The sequence below is a fragment of the Lactuca saligna genome, chromosome 9, assembly GCF_052625555.1.
Source record: "Lactuca saligna cultivar CGN05327 chromosome 9, ASM5262555v1, whole genome shotgun sequence".
Classification (NCBI taxonomy): Eukaryota; Viridiplantae; Streptophyta; class Magnoliopsida; order Asterales; family Asteraceae; genus Lactuca; species Lactuca saligna.
Genome location: NC_136425.1, coordinates 174796560 through 174813922, shown reverse-complemented (window position 1 = coordinate 174813922; position 17363 = coordinate 174796560). Strand labels below are relative to the sequence as shown.

Genomic DNA, 17363 nt, shown 5'->3' with positions numbered 1-17363 from the left:
TTATGTCATCCCAACGTTTTCCTTGAGGTATAGCTCGTTTCCCCCCTGTTTTCAAGCTTGTAATCTCTTTTAGCTTCATAGGAGTCCTTCTTGGGCTCTTCCCCAAGCTTGTTTGTGCTTTGTGGGTTGTAATAAGTTGTTAGCCTTTAGATCTAGGCATGATTTAGTCCCTGGAACTTGGATCTAATGCCTTTATGGGGTCATATTGCATGAAAGCCCTAGATCTACCTCTTTTGGTGCACTTTGAGCCTTAAAATCCATATTGGTGAATATCTACACGTAAAGTTGGAAACTTTACGTGTGATTTGTGTCCTAGAAGCCCAGATCTGTGAATGGCATGGACTGGAATTGAGCAAATCGGCGTATTTGATGGATGCATGGCTGCGACTCGGCGAGTCGTATATGTGACTCGACGAGTCTGGTCGCGAGTCACTGGACTGGTCCCTTCATGATGTGTCGAGTTGAGCCGTGAGTCACAGGGGGTGACTCCGTGAGTTGGGAGCTGAACTCACCCATGTTAGGACTCGGCGAGTCAATGCCCTGACTCGGCGAGTCCAAGGCAATCTTCATAGATCAAGAACAGACTCGGCGAGTTGTTCATACAACTCGGTGAGTCTTAGCATATGTGTTCTTCGGATGAAGATGAACCCGACGAGTTGTTCATACAACTCGACGAGTAGGATGAAGGAGTTAAATGACAGATTAGAAGGTGAGCTCGTCGAGTCATAGCCCAACTCGACTAGTAGAATCAGGGACCCAGGACAATAGTTTGGACAGGGACTCGGCGAGTGGTGATCCACTCGGCGAGTAGGGTCAACTAAAAGTTGACTTCGAATTGACTTAGGGCTAGACCAGGGGTAAAATGGTCTTTTTACCCAAAGGACAGTTAGCAGTGTATGATTAAGTATATTGTGGGAATTACAGACGGGGAGTTTCCGGAGCAGCAGCAGCAGTAGTAGGTGATCAATTCCCACACAGACCAGCAGCTATTTCGAGGTGAGTTTCCTTCCAGTAGTAACGGGTCTAAGGCACCAAGGCCGGCCCGTATAGATGAGACGTTAGTATCATAGTGTGGGCCGAGCCCGTATCTATTAGTTGAGTTGATTATGATGTATGCCAGTATGATAGCATTGTTTACACTTGTTGTCTGTGCGATACTTGTATGATAAGAGTTGGCGGTTGAGTGTGGGCGAGGCCCGTATCTCTCCGAGAATGGAGTGTGGGCTAGGCCCGTATCTCCCAGATAGCGAAGTGTGGGCGGGGCCCGTATCTCTCAGAAAGTGAGGTGTGGGCGGGGCCCGTATCTTCACGAGTGTGGGCGAGGCCCGTGTCTCTCCGAGAATGGAGTGTGGGCTAGGCCCGTATCTCCCAGATAACGAAGTGTGGGCGGGGCCCGTATCTTCACGAGTGTGGGCAGGGCCCGTATCTCTCAGAAAGTGAGGTGTGGGCAGGGCCCGTATCTCCTAATTGCATGTTATTTGTTAAATGCTTGTATGGTATGGGGTATTATGGGGGAGCTCACTAAGCTTTGTGCTTACGGTTTTAGTTTTGATTTCAGGTACCTCCTCAGCTAGGGGAAAGGGGTCGGCGCGGTAGCAGCATGTCACACACACACCCTCTTCGGTTTCCGCATTTACGAGCTTTTCTGGGATTGATACTCTGATATTCCGATTAGTTGTATGTTTTGGTTTTCGGACATGGTTCAGTTTATATTATGGATGATCGGATGATGTTTTAGTTATTAATATTTTCTAAAGTAATGTTTTTAAACAAAATTTTTTTTTGATGTGAAAATTGGGTCGTTACAAGTTGGTATCAGAGCCCTGGTTTGAGGGATTCGGACACGCCTTCGGGAGTGTCTGAACTCAAATCGAGGGATTGAAAGAATTTCTAAAAGAAAATGTTCTCTAAAACCTGGAGAAGAGTCATAAGAAAGAGCGAAGTGTGTGACGTGCGCGATCGGCCGAGCTCAAGTAAGTATTCCCCATAGTACCCATACAAGTTTATGTTATGTTTATCAGCTTTCGTAGAATCGCATGCTAGAATAGGACTAAGGATCTAGGAGTGATGCCTTATGTGCCTACTATTTGTGTTTCAATTGTGTGAGAAATTGCATACTAGTTAAGGAGTAGACAGTAAGTAGGATAGCCTGAATAGGTTATGCCTGGTAGTATGAGCTTAGCACTATATGCTGGCTCAGTTCCTGACAGTGGATAGAGTTAAGTGAGACTGTTACCCTAGTCTGAATGTTGCTTGCTTCGTGCTTCGTGGGACTCTGAATAATGGGAGTTAGCCATTAGTCGAATGCGTCACATCACATGTAATCAGGATTGGATAATCTTAGAGTGCCGAATTTGATCCTACTGCGTAGCTCTTGTTTGAGTCCAACCGTTGTAGGGACGAGTCCGGTACTCGAAGGATTATCTGAGCCTCGTCACATGTGATGACATTCGAGTAATGGACAATTGGCATCATAATGAGGCCTGCAGCAGCTGAGGACTGGTTAGAGTAGAATTAGAGATCTCCCTAGGGCAAGCCTAGGATGAGTATAGCTTTGATCAGCAGTAGTGAAGGGGATCTGGTGGAGTTGAGGAATTCCTTGGAGAAGGTACGGATAGATGTGGAAGGTAGTATGGGCCCGTACTACTGAAAGCAGAGGATCCGTACCCGAACCAAGGAAGGCCAAGATGAGACCAGGGAACCTGTTAAGTAGTTGAGATCCCTCAGAAAGTAGCGGTATCACTAATGATTATTATGATGTTTTGCAGAATGGTGGTACTTCGACCGAGACCGACAGATGGCGGTTCAGGAGAGGGGTCAGGTTCGGGATTAGGCTCCGAGCCGATTGAAGAGAGGCTACGTGAGTTCATCACGTCGGAGATCACCAGGGGCATCCTTGAGTCGACCCCCATTCTCTTTGGGTCGATCAAGGAAGGGATCATAGAGTTGATGGAGGATCGCCTACGGGCATTCAGGAGCGATTTAGCCTCTAGCCAGTCAGGATCTCGCACACTGTCCTTCAAGGACTTCAGGGGTAGTGGTGCGCCAGATTTCCATGGGGTGAAGGACCCCATTGTCGCCAGGCGGTGGATTGCAGATATCGAGTCTGCCCAGTTGACTAGCTTCTGCCCCGAGGGGTCGAAGGTGAGGTACGCAGCAGGGTGTTTACGAGACCGAGCCCGGGATTGGTGGGAGTTAGTGGGTGACTCATTGGGAGCCTCAGCTATCGAGGCAATGACCTGGTCGGACTTTGTGACTAGGTTCAGGGCAGAGTTTGCACCGGCGGTCGAGCTTCAGCAGCTGGCCAGAGAGTTTCTAGACATGAGTCAGACTACGGAGACTGTGGCGGAGATCACCGCCAAGTTCCGGGAGAGGGCTTTATTGGTGCCCCAGTATGCTGGTGACGAGGACATGAGGAGGACTCGTTACCATGATATGCTACGAGCTGACATTCGGGAGCATGTTAGCTTTTCGGCTTGCCCTACCCTGGACTCTATGATTGCCAGGGCTAGGGAGAGGGAGATAGATTTGGAGCACATCCGGAAACGGAAACTAGAGGACGGTCAGGCAGGAGGGGCTTCGGGGAAGAAGCCCAAGGGATCAGACGGTAGGCCGAAAGGTCATTCAGGATCGAGCCGCTGCGGGAAATGCGGCAGGACGCACGTGGGGATATGTAGTATGGGATCAGGAGGCTGCTACAAGTGCGGCAAGACAGGGCACTTTAGCAGGGATTGTACTGCTCCAGTTTCAGCTATTCAGACATCCGAGTTGCTGTGTTTTCACTGCAACCAGAGGGGCCACAAGAAGGCCAATTGCCCCCAGTTGACAGTTGCAGCGCCAGTAAAGGCGCCAGCTCCAGCGACCCTGCGGATCACGGATGGTCGGCAGGGCAAGGCAGAGGCCCCAGTGGTGAGGAGTCGGGCATTTCAGTTGACTGCCGAGGAGGCACACGCTGCACCCGATGTGGTGACGGGTATGATTCTTCCCCTTTATATTTTTTATGATGATGTTATGTTATTGATATGTGCTCTATATGTATATGTATGCCTTAGGATCGTTCCATGTGAACGGGCTCCCAGTTCAAGTGTTATTTGATTCAGGAGCATCCCGATCATTCGTTTCCCTTGCACTTAGCAAGAAGTTTCATGAGCCATCGGGCGAGTTAGATTGCCCTTTGGAAGTGGAGATTGCTGACGATCGATCGGTGCGTGCATTGATGATATTCCGAGATTGTGTGCTGCGTTTGTTCGAGGAGAGCTCATTGGTAGATTTGGTTCCCATTCCGTTGCGTGGGAACAAGGTGATTATAGGCATGGATTGGCTGAGCCCCAATGGGGTGGTGATAGATTACGCGCAGCAGCTAGTACGGGTCAGGACCCCAAGCGGGGGAGAGATAGTGATTCAGGGAGAGAGGCCCCAGCGAGGACTGACCTTTTGTTCCGCCGCAAGGGCGAGGCGCTATGTTCAGCAGGGTTGCGCCTGTTTTGTAGCTTACATCTTGGATGCCCGGGTGAAGGGCAAGACGACGATTGATGATGTTCCTATTGTTCGTGACTACCCAGATGTGTTTCCCGAGGATTTGTCGGGGATACCTCCAGAGAGGCAGGTTGAGTTCAGGATCGACCTAGTTCCTGGTGTGGCTCCGATAGCCAAAGCACCGTATCGACTTGCTCCCCCTGAGATGCAGGAGTTGTCTACACAGCTTCAGGAGCTGTTAGACAAGGGTTTCATTCGGCCGAGCAGTTCGCCTTGGGGAGCGCCGATCTTATTTGTGAGGAAGAAGGATGGGTCGCATCGTATGTGCATTAATTACCGGGAGTTGAACAAAGTAACGGTGAAGAACCGTTACCCACTTCCGAGGATAGATGACTTGTTTGATCAGCTTCAGGGAGCGTCTTGGTTCTCCAAGATCGATCTACGCTCCGGCTATCATCAGATGAGGGTTAGAGATGAGGATGTACAGAAGACTGCTTTCAGGACCCGGTATGGTCATTATGAGTTCGTGGTGATGCCATTTGGGCTCACCAATGCCCCAGCCGTGTTCATGGATCTCATGAACCGCGTGTGCAGACCGATGCTGGATCGGTCGGTGATAGTATTCATAGATGACATCTTGGTATATTCCAAGACACAGGGGCAGCACGAGGAGCACCTGCGGGAGGTGTTGGAGACTTTGAGGAGGGAGAGACTTTTCGCAAAGTTCTCTAAGTGTGAGTTCTGGTTGCACGAGGTGCAGTTTCTTGGTCATCTCGTCAACCAGAAGGGTATTTTGGTAGATCCGGCCAAGATTGAGGCCGTGATGCAGTGGGAGGTCCCGAGGTCTCCATCTGAGATTCGGAGCTTCCTAGGGGTGGCAGGGTATTATCGGAGATTTATTCAGGACTTCTCCAAGATAGCAGTGCCGCTCACCCGACTAACCAAGAAGTCTGTGGTTTTTCGTTGGGGGCCTGAGCAGCAAGCGGCGTTCGAGACTCTCAGACAGAGATTGTGCGAGGCTCCGATCCTTACCTTGCCAGAGGGAGTAGAGGACTTCGTAGTCTATTGTGATGCTTCGATCACAGGTATGGGAGCAGTATTGATGCAGCGAGGCCATGTGGTAGCTTATGCCTCGAGACAGTTGAAGCCTCACGAGGCTAATTATCCTACCCACGACTTGGAGCTGGGGGCAGTTGTATTTGCCCTCAAGATTTGGAGACATTACCTTTATGGGGTCCGCTGTACTATATACACGGATCACAAGAGTTTGCGATATCTTATGGATCAGCCGAGTTTGAACATGAGGCAGAGGAGATGGTTGGACGTGCTGAAGGACTATGACTGTGAGATCCTTTATCATCCAGGGAAGGCCAATGTGGTGGCCGACGCCCTGAGCCGCAAGGTGTCGACGGCCCCTATCAGAGATCTGTGTATGAGGATGACAGTGATCACTCCGTTGTTGGAGCGGATCAAGGAGGCTCAGATGGAGGGCCTCAAGGAGGAGAGGCAGAAGTGTGAGAGGATAGTGGGCTGAGTAGCTTCATTTGATTACGACAGTCGGGGTTTGTTGACACTTCATGGTAGGGTGTAGGTACCGTACTGGGGTGGGGTACGGCAAGTATTGATGGACGAGGCTCATAAGTCTCGATTTTCTATCCACCCAGGAGCAACGAAGATGTATCGAGATCTTCGACCTGATTATTGGTGGCCCTGCATGAAGCGGGACGTCGCTTGGTATGTTGAGAGATGTTTGACCTGCCGGAAGGTCAAGGCAGAGCACCAGAGACCTCACGGAAAGATGCAGCCGTTAGACATTCCCGTGTGGAAATGGGAGGATATCACCATGGATTTTGTCACCAAACTCCCCAGGACCGCACGTGGAGTGGACTCGATATGGGTAGTAGTGGATCGGTTGACGAAGAGTGCTCATTTTATTCCGATTCAGGAGAGTATATCGGCGGAAAAGTTAGCCGACATCTATGTGCGGGAGATTGTGGCACGTCATGGAGTGCCGGTATCGGTGGTGTCGGACCGAGATGTTCGTTTCACGTCCAGATTCTGGAAGCGGTTCCACGACGAGATGGGTACTCGTCTCCATTTCAGCACCGTTTTCCACCCTCAGACTGACGGGCAGAGCGAGAGGACGATTCAGACTCTTGAGGACATGCTTAGGGCATGTGTTCTAGATTTTGGGGGCAGTTGGGATACGTATCTTCCGTTAGCGGAATTCTCGTATAACAACAGTTATCATGCGAGCATTGATCGACCTCCTTTTGAGATGTTATATGACAGGAAGTGCAGGACCCCGATTTGTTGGGGCAAGGTCGGTCAGCGAGTCATAGGGAGCACCGAAGTGGTGCTCAAGACGACTGAGTTGATCCAGCAGGTCCGTAGTAGGCTGCAGACTGCGCAGAGTCGGCAGAAGAGCTACGCCGACAGGAGGCGTTCGGACTTGGAGTTGCAGGTGGGAGATATGGTTCTTCTGAAAGTCTCACCTTGGAAAGGTGTCATTCGATTCAGGAAGCGGGGCAAGTTGGGCCCAAGATTCATCGGGCCGTTCAGGGTTGTAGCCCGGGTGGGCAAGGTGGCGTATAGGCTGGATCTGCCAGCCGAGCTCAGTCAGATCCACAGCACTTTCCATGTTTCGCAGCTGCGGAAGTGCCTGGTGGACGATTCAACGGTAGTACCGTTGGAGGATATTCAGGTTGATGACAGCTTGAATTACATTGAGCGCCCAGTCGCAATACTTGACAGGAAGTCAAGGGCTTTGAGAAACAAGAGGGTAGAACTAGTAAAGGTGCAATGGCAGCACCGCAAGGGTTCGGAATGGACTTGGGAACCGATGGACGAGATGATGGAGCATTACCCCGAGCTGTTTCAGGATCGAACAGCAGACTTCGAGGACGAAGTCTAAAATAAGTGGGGGAGATTTGTAGCACTTGGTTTCCGGTATGTGAATTTTATTTGAGCATTTCCCTATTTTAGCCTTGGACTCAGCGAGTCATAAGGTCTGACTCGCCGAGTAGGGACGAGACTCAGGAAACGTTTAAGTTGGCGACTCGGCGAGTCCATATCCCGGACTCGGCGAGTCACCGCTGCTGGATGAAACCCTAAATTTCAAGGGTTTGCACCCTATTTAAACCCTCATTCCGCCCCAACCTTGTCCCCATTCACCCCCCCAGAACTCCCAACCTCGCTTTTCCCTTATTTTCCTTGAGAGATTGAAGTGTTTTTGGAGTGTTCTTGAAGATTTTGAGGAGAAAGAAGAGTAGATCAAGAAGAGGAGAAGGAGACCAGGCATCTTTGTGTCATCCCAACGTTTTCCTTGAGGTATAGCTCGTTTCCCCCCTGTTTTCAAGCTTGTAATCTCTTTTAGCTTCATAGGAGTCCTTCTTGGGCTCTTCCCTAAGCTTGTTTGTGCTTTGTGGGTTGTAATAAGTTGTTAGCCTTTAGATCTAGGCATGATTTAGTCCCTGGAACTTGGATCTAATGCCTTTATGGGGTCATATTGCATGAAAGCCCTAGATCTACCTCTTTTGGTGCACTTTGAGCCTTAAAATCCATATTGGTGAATATCTACACGTAAAGTTGGAAACTTTACGTGTGATTTGTGTCCTAGAAGCCCAGATCTGTGAATGGCATGGACTGGAATTGAGCAAATCGGCGTATTTGATGGATGCATGGCTGCGACTCGGCGAGTCGTATATGTGACTCGACGAGTCTGGTCGCGAGTCACTGGACTGGTCCCTTCATGATGTGTCGAGTTGAGCCGTGAGTCACAGGGGGTGAGTCGGTGAGTTAGGAGCTGAACTCACCCATGTTAGGACTCGGCGAGTCAATGCCCTGACTCGGCGAGTCCAAGGCAATCTTCATAGATCAAGAACAGACTCGGCGAGTTGTTCATACAACTCGGTGAGTCTTAGCATATGTGTTCTTCGGATGAAGATGAACCCGACGAGTTGTTCATACAACTCGACGAGTAGGATGAAGGAGTTAAATGACAGATTAGAAGGTGAGCTCGTCGAGTCATAGCCCAACTCGACTAGTAGAATCAGGGACCCAGGACAATAGTTTGGACAGGGACTCGGCGAGTGGTGATCCACTCGGCGAGTAGGGTCAACTAAAAGTTGACTTCGAATTGACTTAGGGCTAGACCAGGGGTAAAATGGTCTTTTTACCCAAAGGACAGTTAGCAGTGTATGATTAAGTATATTGTGGGAATTACAGACGGGGAGTTTCCGGAGCAGCAGCAGCAGTAGTAGGTGATCAATTCCCACACAGACCAGCAGCTATTTCGAGGTGAGTTTCCTTCCAGTAGTAACGGGTCTAAGGCACCAAGGCCGGCCCGTATAGATGAGACGTTAGTATCATAGTGTGGGCCGAGCCCGTATCTATTAGTTGAGTTGATTATGATGTATGCCAGTATGATAGCATTGTTTACACTTGTTGTCTGTGCGATACTTGTATGATAAGAGTTGGCGGTTGAGTGTGGGCGAGGCCCGTATCTCTCCGAGAATGGAGTGTGGGCTAGGCCCGTATCTCCCAGATAGCGAAGTGTGGGCGGGGCCCGTATCTTCACGAGTGTGGGCGGGGCCCATATCTCTCAGAAAGTGAGGTGTGGGCGGGGCCCGTATCTTCACGAGTGTGGGCGAGGCCCGTATCTCTCCGAGAATGGAGTGTGGGCTAGGCCCGTATCTCCCAGATAGCGAAGTGTGGGCGGGGTCCGTATCTTCACGAGTGTGGGCGGGGCCCGTATCTCTCAGAAAGTGAGGTGTGGGCGGGGACCGTATCTTCACGAGTGTGGGCGGGGCCCGTATCTCCTAATTGCATGTTATTTGTTAAATGCTTGTATGGTATAGGGTATTATGGGGGAGCTCACTAAGCTTTGTGCTTACGGTTTCAGTTTTGGTTTCAGGTACCTCCTCAGCTAGGGGAAAGGAGCCGGCGCGGTAGCAGCATGTCACACACACACCCTCTTCGGTTTCCGCATTTACGAGCTTTTCTAAGATTGATACTCTGATATTCCGATTAGTTGTATGTTTTGGTTTTCGGACCTGGTTCAGTTTATATTATGGATGATCGGATGATGTTTTAGTTATTAATATTTTCTAAAGTAATGTTTTTAAACAAAAAAATTTTTTGATGTGAAAATTGGGTCGTTACATCAAACGTCCCACATCGCTCAATTTTCATATATTTTGCCATAAATATAAATAGGGACCTATGCACTCGTTTTTAGGGTTCCCACTTCTGAAAATCAGAGTTCTTACTTGTGTTTTTTAGGCTTCTAAACCCTTAGAATCATTTCAAAACATAATTTCATTCCATTTTAATCCTGATTCAAGGCGAGATCTTATTCAATTCATCATCAAACAACATTTGAAGATCATTTAACCGGTGAATCTTATCAATTCGAGCAATTTTTAGAAATGATTACTTCTCCCCTAAGGTTTATTTGTTTCATCCTTTGATAATCATTATGCTTCAATTGTTGGATGATTTTAAGTTTGTTTATGATTTCTACTATGCATTTTATCCATTTCATCTAAGTTATTGTTTTTATAACCTTAATGGAAGGCTAAACCATTAGGGTACTTCTGGGGATGTTTAAGACTTTTGGATGAACACATTTGAGTATTACTTGGTTCTAGTTAATTTCAACTGTTATTTTGTGTTTCATATGATAATCTTTTGGTAATAACGATTGGAATTGAGTTGTATGAATTTGTTTGATTTCATAACTAAAATAGTGCATTTTCAATTCACCAATTGTTCCAAGTTCAATAGTTTAGGAACAAAGACAATTGGTTGAATCCAACAATATTAAGCATTCAATATCACAAGTTGGAATAACACATGTGTTAATCTTTTGGTGATAATGATTGGAATTGGTTTATATAGTGCATTGCCAATTCACCAATTGTTCCAAGTTCAATAGTTTAGGAACAAAGACAATTGGTTGAAGCCACATGTGTTATTCAAACTTGTGATATTGAATGCTTAATATTGTAATAGGTAGTTGCAAGACATTCTATTACCAATTTACTAATTGTTCATAATCTAAATAGATCTAGGGAGTAAGATAACTAGTTGAATAACATATGGTGTACCTAACACCATGTTTTACATGATAATGAACCCTAATGGCATTTAAGTAACTGAACTGGGATTTTAAGGAAGAAAGTGTGTGAATTTGAATTGTCTGACAACTGAACCGGGAGTACCTTACTTTTCTCATTAAGAGTTTCATTTTACTTAATAAATTTCCAAGCTTGTTGGTTTACTCTTTGTTTAAATATTTGTTTGTGATAATTGTAAGTATTAGTTCTATTTCATTGATTACTTAACACAAAGTTTAGCCATGAACTCCTTGTGGATTCGACCCGGATTACCCTATCTACGTAGGTTAGTTGGTGTATTTTTATTGAGACAATGACCTCGGTTAACAGGTCGCGTGCTTGACCACGCGAGTCGCGTCCTGAGGCAGCCCAAACACACCAAAAACTCATTTTTTGAGGCTGAAACTTGCTTGGATAGTTTTGGTCATTTAGGTAACCATTTATAACAAATATAAAGGTTTCCAAGCACTACTAGAGGGCATTTTATCATGTCAAAATATTCAACTTAATTCATTAAGTCCTTAGTTAAAATGTTAAGTTCATAATTCTTACAAACACTCAAATGAAAGGGTGAATAACTCAAATTACTCAACAACACTCTTTAACCAATATGCCTTATTCCTAGATCATTTAATACATCATCGGATGTTGTTAAGTACATACAACCATAACCAATCTCACTGTAAGTACCTAATGTAACTATGGAATCCTCATTTCCATTCCATGTTCCTAAATTACCCTTGGGCCAAAACAATCCCTATAGCTAGAACTTCACTAGCATTCCTTCATGTTAATGTTGCAATAACATATCTAGAATGTTAATTTGTTTTCATGAATATCAATGACTTCTTAGATGTCAATAATTATGTATTTATCAATAGATTTTCCAAAATGCCCTTATGGCTAAATATTCCATAAATGCAACTAAAAATCATTTAAATCTTTATGCTTTTGCATTCAAATAATTCTAACAGTATCAACTCATGTTTATGAGTATCATATACTCTTCAAATGGTCGAAAAAAAAGGATTTCATTTTTTTTCATCACAATTTCCCCAAAATCACCTAAAATCTATGTGTATGCAACATTTTACCATTATAGATGTGTTTGAGCATTTCAATTGGGTTTATCATTGTCAAACATATACAAGACATTGAATCCATCAAAATTTCACATTCAAACACAAAATCTCTTAATTTGGGATTCTAAGGTTCTTGGTGATCTTTTACCCAAATCATCGAAACCATCAATGAAATGATTAGTTTAAGATTGAAATCATCAAAACTACTTAAGGAAGGTTAGAAAACCAAACTCTGATCATTAATTGAAGCCAAGTTCGACATTAGGGTTAAACCCCAATCATAAACTCAAAATTAGATTTAGAGGAGGAGAAGTTATACTTCGAAAGCCTTTGATTCCTCTGCCTTTTGCTTGGATGATCAAATCTCCACTTGAATCAAACTCTAGAATACAAAGAGATGAAAAGCATCATTAGAGGGAAATGGTAGAGCTCAATCTTGCTCTATCTCTATATGATGAGAATAGGTGCATCTTATTTCCTAAAATATACCATTTGGTCCCTCATTTTGGTCAAAACCCACTTAATATATATTTGTGATTTTAACTTAAGTTATGACATAAGAAGCCCTTCTTCATCCATTAAATAACTTTTATAGTCCCTTCCATTAATTAAGTCAACCCTTTGGTCAACTCACTTTGTCAACTTGGCACTTTTGGCCCTTGGACTTGGAAATGTTGTTATTTTCACTTTTAACTTTCTAAATTTAATATCAACTAATGATATGATTATCCCATAATGATTTATTTAAATAAATCATCATCTATTTATTTACTTTATTAACTTAATACTATAGTCTTGAATTTAGAATGTTACAAGTTTTACAACTTATTTAATGTTATGAACCTATGTCTAATTTTTTACAAGTTGGTTATGTTATGAACCTATGCCCCTTTCATGTTATGAACTTATGTTTTTACATGTTATTTAATAATATCTTCATATTTCTAAATTTTTTTAATATTAATGATATGTTTGTGTTTTACAAGTTAGATAATGTTATGAACTAAAACTAGAAAAAGAAAAATCGAACTAAAACAAGAAAAAACCAAATCTTACTAAAATAACCATATAGCGAGACCAAACCAAAAAAATCAAACCGTATAAAAACAAGTCCATAAAAAGATTGGACCCCAAAAGACTACTCGATATAACATATCATTCCAAGACCCGTTGCTAAAGATCAACCCAACATTAATTTGGAAAGGGCTATTTGAGGCCCAATATACGATTTCTTCACAAATGAGCCTTCAAAGCCAATGGGCCTGTAGGTCAAACTATATATTGATCACAGTAGCTTCCTGACCACGTGTATGTCTTCCATCCGTCCTTCAACGACAATCACATGACAACCCGTCAGTGTATACTTTCTTTTTGGAGTTTACCATTATGCCCCCAAAGCCAAACACATCAAAAGGGTATTTGCGGAATCATATAAATACAACAAACCCCACGCCCCAATATCCTTGCATCACATCTTCACCGGCTTCACATACCTCCCATCTCCCCTCCCTCTTTATTCACAAAATCTCTCTCCATAGAAAGCTATAAAATCATCTGTTCGTATAAAAGATCGGTTTTTTCAAATTTTCACCGCGATTTGTCCAACCCCTTTTGTCAAATCTCACCAATTTTGTCTCATATCTTCGTTTTGATTCAGCTAAAGCTTCAAAAGATTGAAGAAACCCTAATTGGAATTTCGCATTGTAAAGGTCTGATTAGAACCCGTTCTTCAGAATTTTTGCTTTTGGTTACGAGATCCAAGTTCTATACCCGTATTTAAATGATCTGTACATGGATGATGAGTTGATTATATAGCTCGTGAAACTATTTTTCGAAGTTCCAGAAACCTAACTTTTGAATCGATTTCATAGGAGATATTCTTAGGTTGATTTTGTTTTTGGTTCAGGATCTAAGTAGCGATTTGTGATAAATCGAGTAATGGCGGATCAAGTAATGGAGGGTAGTCAACCAGTTGATCTCACCAAGCATCCATCTGGAATTGTTCCTACTCTTCAGTAAGTCTAGTTATGATTCATCTCTACGTGTATTCTTCATTGTTATAATGATCGGGTAATCTAGTAGGTGTGATTTGTGCAGAATTTTCAACCTTTTTGGTCGTATTGATTTGCTAACACGCACAGTTTGGTGTGTAAATGTGTTGAAAAAAAAAAGATGATCAATTGTGGGTGATTTAATGGATGTCAATGTGTATGCAGTTTGCTAGTTGAATTGATTCTTTTTTCCAATTGTGGCTACTTATGGAAGTTGAATTAGTGTATGTATATATGTTCTTCAAGTTAAATAAAGTTAAATAGTTAACTCATAAATTGAAATATCTACTAACAATTTGTTTATGATTTAACAGAAGGAATTGCTAACATAATACCCAAAATGCACTTTGATCAATAAGTTATATTCTCTCTCTAATTGACCAAGTTCAACGACATATTCAAACAAAAATAAACATACAAACTAAAGAAACAAGAAATTTTAGCGATTTCCCCCCTCTTTACATACTTTTTAAAACGGTTCTTCACTTTAGCTTAACTTGCAACTCAGTCCTTGAACTATGCACTTTCCAGACATACCCCCACAACTTTCATTAATTACAACTTATAAATCCTTCTAACAAGAGTAGACTTTTACCAGTTAATTATAACTTCAAAAATTAATAACATTCAAGATTTAAATTGATAAATAGCTAAATACTAAATAGCTCATACAATAATCAAAATGACGAAAATCTCCTTCTTGAGCAATCATATAAGCTAATCAGAAGGTCATATCTGTAAATTTAGGAACATTGTTTCTACAGTCAATCTGGATTGCAAACTAGATCTTAAAGCTATTGCACTACAAGCTCGTAATGCCGAATATAACCCCAAGGTACTCTTGTAATCATTCAGTTATGGTTTTTATAATTTTTATTCAAGTGAATTTACAGATTCTTGATCATAGAAAATGTTAATTTCTAATCACATTTTTTTCTTGTTAATGTTGTTAAGCGTTTTGCTGCTGTGATCATGAGGATAAGAGAACCAAAAACAACAGCCCTAATTTTTGCTTCAGGAAAGATGGTAACTTTTGCATTTTTGAACTTTTTTGGGTTCAAAACATTATGTAGAATCAGATTTACTTATTTATTTTTATGAAGAACATAAAAATAATATAATGTTTTAATGGTGATTGTGTCAGGTTTGTACAGGAGCCAAGAGTGAACAACAATCAAAACTTGCAGCAAGGAAGGTATTGTTATTTTATGTAGGGATAAAGTCATAAAATAGCAATGTATTTTTCATCCTTTTTAAATTTTTTTTTTTTTTTTTTTTTTTTTTTTTTTTAAATCTATGATGCATATGTTATTTTCTTTAGTATGCTCGGATTATTCAAAAACTCGGGTTCCCGGCAAAATTCAAGGTATTCTTTTTAATTTTGTTATTATTTGTATATGCGGTCTATTTATCTTTACCTGTGTCTTTTTTGATATATTTAACTTCTTTATTTTGCTTTTTAGGATTTTAAGATACAAAATATTGTGGGGTCATGTGATGTCAAATTTCCAATTAGACTTGAAGGTCTTGCATACTCTCATGGTGCCTTTTCAAGTGTAAGTTTATAAAATATAAAAAAAAAACCAAAAAGTCCACTTTTTGTCCCCACCAAAGACTTGCTCTTGAATCTTGATCTTTTTTCTGCGCAAAAGACATAAATACCCTTTTCATCCTCATCAGTGAAAATAGCCCTAGAAAGCTTTATGTTGTTTTTAACAATTTATTTATTTATTTTTTGTTTTCTCATACAGTATGAACCAGAATTATTCCCGGGATTAATTTATCGAATGAAACAACCCAAAATTGTTCTGCTTATTTTTGTTTCAGGGAAAATTGTTCTAACAGGGGCTAAGGTATTTTGATTGTTAATTTCTTTAAGTTATTTAAAAAATATATATATGTTTTTATAGCTTGTTTGTTATGCAATTTCAGGTTAGAGATGAGACTTATACTGCATTCGAGAATATATATCCAGTTTTAACTGAATTCAGGAAGAATCAGCAGTGGTATGATATATATATGATATAACTTATTATTTTGACATTTACGTATTTACCCCTGAAGGGTCTCTCACATTTTCGAGATTCAAATACAAAATCAGTAGCAAAATTACAAGAATACCCGAATATGGGATTATGGAAAAAAACAGATTTAAGTATACAAAAAACTTAGATGTTATTGAGCTGTTGGGAGGGGCATCTATGTCATTTTGCATTTTGAAATATGTCAAGAAAGAGAATGGTCAATTGACATTGACTTTGACTTTTAGGTTATTAGTTAAGTAACAATGATTTTATGTTTTGGTGCAGATTTATATGTGGGATATATGGTTCGATGGTATGAAGTTATGGGTGAGCTCAAGTTGACTTCTGGGAGTTTTGACCTTGACTTTGACTTTGACTTATGAAAGAAAATGTATTGTAAATATATGGTGGAAATGAAAATTGGGCATATTTGTCAGCTTAGTCTCAATTTATTGCTGTTATTCTAAGTTGTAATGATTTTGATTTCAAGTTTTTATATCCAAAACAGGGCTCTTATATATTGATCTTCTGAGTTTGATTAAATTGTATAAGGTTATTTTATAATTTATGTAATAAAAGTGGTAATTTTTTTATATAATATTCCACATTTTAATATATAACTTGGAAACATCGTTACATGTGTCAATTCTATAATTTTGTAAAACGATTGAAACATTTTTTGTATAAATTAGTAAAAATAGTGCATTTTTTTTTTGTTGCAAAAAATTGAACCTTCCATGAGTTTTATTGGCATTTCTATAATGATTAATTTGTCAAGTTATGAAAATCGACATATAACAATGGTTTTCAAGTGGTTGTTTTGAAAACAAGTATACGTGTTTGTATATTTCCACAAGGCTACATAAATCTTATAAAACTTTCATAAGGCTACATAAAATTTAAATGGTATATATAACATTTTATAGCATGTTCAACATTTCAATAACATATAGATGTTTTTAGAAACAATTTGCATAAAAACCAAATTTTGTGTGCATCCAATTTAAGAAATCAAAATGAACTCACCTTACTCTAGATGAAAGTCCCAAGGATAATCAACACGAAGAAGCTTTGACACCTATATACATTAATAATTATAGTTGGTAGAATTTCTCATAAAAAAATAACCAATAAACAACATATATATCGCTACAATATGCTTTACAAATAAAAACTCAAGTTTATGCCACTAGAAATATTTATTTCATCATAAACATGCTTCAAAATAACTTGTTAACATGAGCAGCATCACAAAAACGTTTGCAATAACATTCTTTTGTTAAAACATATAACAACGCTAATATTGACTTTGTTTGAATTCCCTCTATAAGATATATATTCCTAGAGATCATTGTTAGCGTGCTAACTTTCAATTAGGGCCACCACTAATCCATGGGAACCCCACATTAGGGTATTCAAGTATTCAACAATGAATATAAAACAACTAAGAAGAAACATATAATTTAAAGAAAAATGTGTCAAAAGTTACCCAAATTTCGTTATTTTAACGAAAGTAAATTTAACTTGAGTGCCACGCTTTTACACAATCTGTTTGCTCTCGTTTTAAAAATTAACATAGGAGTTTTGATTGGTGACTACTGCATCAAATTA

At 41.3% G+C, this 17363-nt stretch overlaps 1 protein-coding gene across 1 annotated transcript; it reads left to right on the top strand.

Annotated features, from left to right (window-relative positions):
* Positions 1-13142: 13142 nt before the first annotated feature.
* On the top strand, positions 13143-16276 carry LOC145016472 (TATA-box-binding protein-like). The gene is made up of 10 exons (XM_078974779.1): positions 13143-13386; positions 13584-13692; positions 14476-14563; positions 14683-14754; positions 14873-14923; positions 15050-15094; positions 15192-15284; positions 15480-15581; positions 15661-15734; positions 16038-16276. Coding segments are annotated over exons 2-10 (603 nt in total). The 5' UTR covers positions 13143-13386; positions 13584-13615; the 3' UTR covers positions 16039-16276.
* The last annotated feature ends 1087 nt before the right edge of the window (positions 16277-17363 follow it).

Excerpts from the sequence above, each read along its gene's own strand:
- LOC145016472 (XM_078974779.1), top strand. The coding sequence starts at position 13,616 with ATGGCGGATCAAGTAATGGAGGGTAGTCAACCAGTTGATCTCACCAAG. Across the intron at positions 15,285-15,479 it reads CTCATGGTGCCTTTTCAAGT|TATGAACCAGAATTATTCCC; the intron begins GTAAGTTTATAA and ends TTTCTCATACAG. Across the intron at positions 15,582-15,660 it reads TTGTTCTAACAGGGGCTAAG|GTTAGAGATGAGACTTATAC; the intron begins GTATTTTGATTG and ends ATGCAATTTCAG.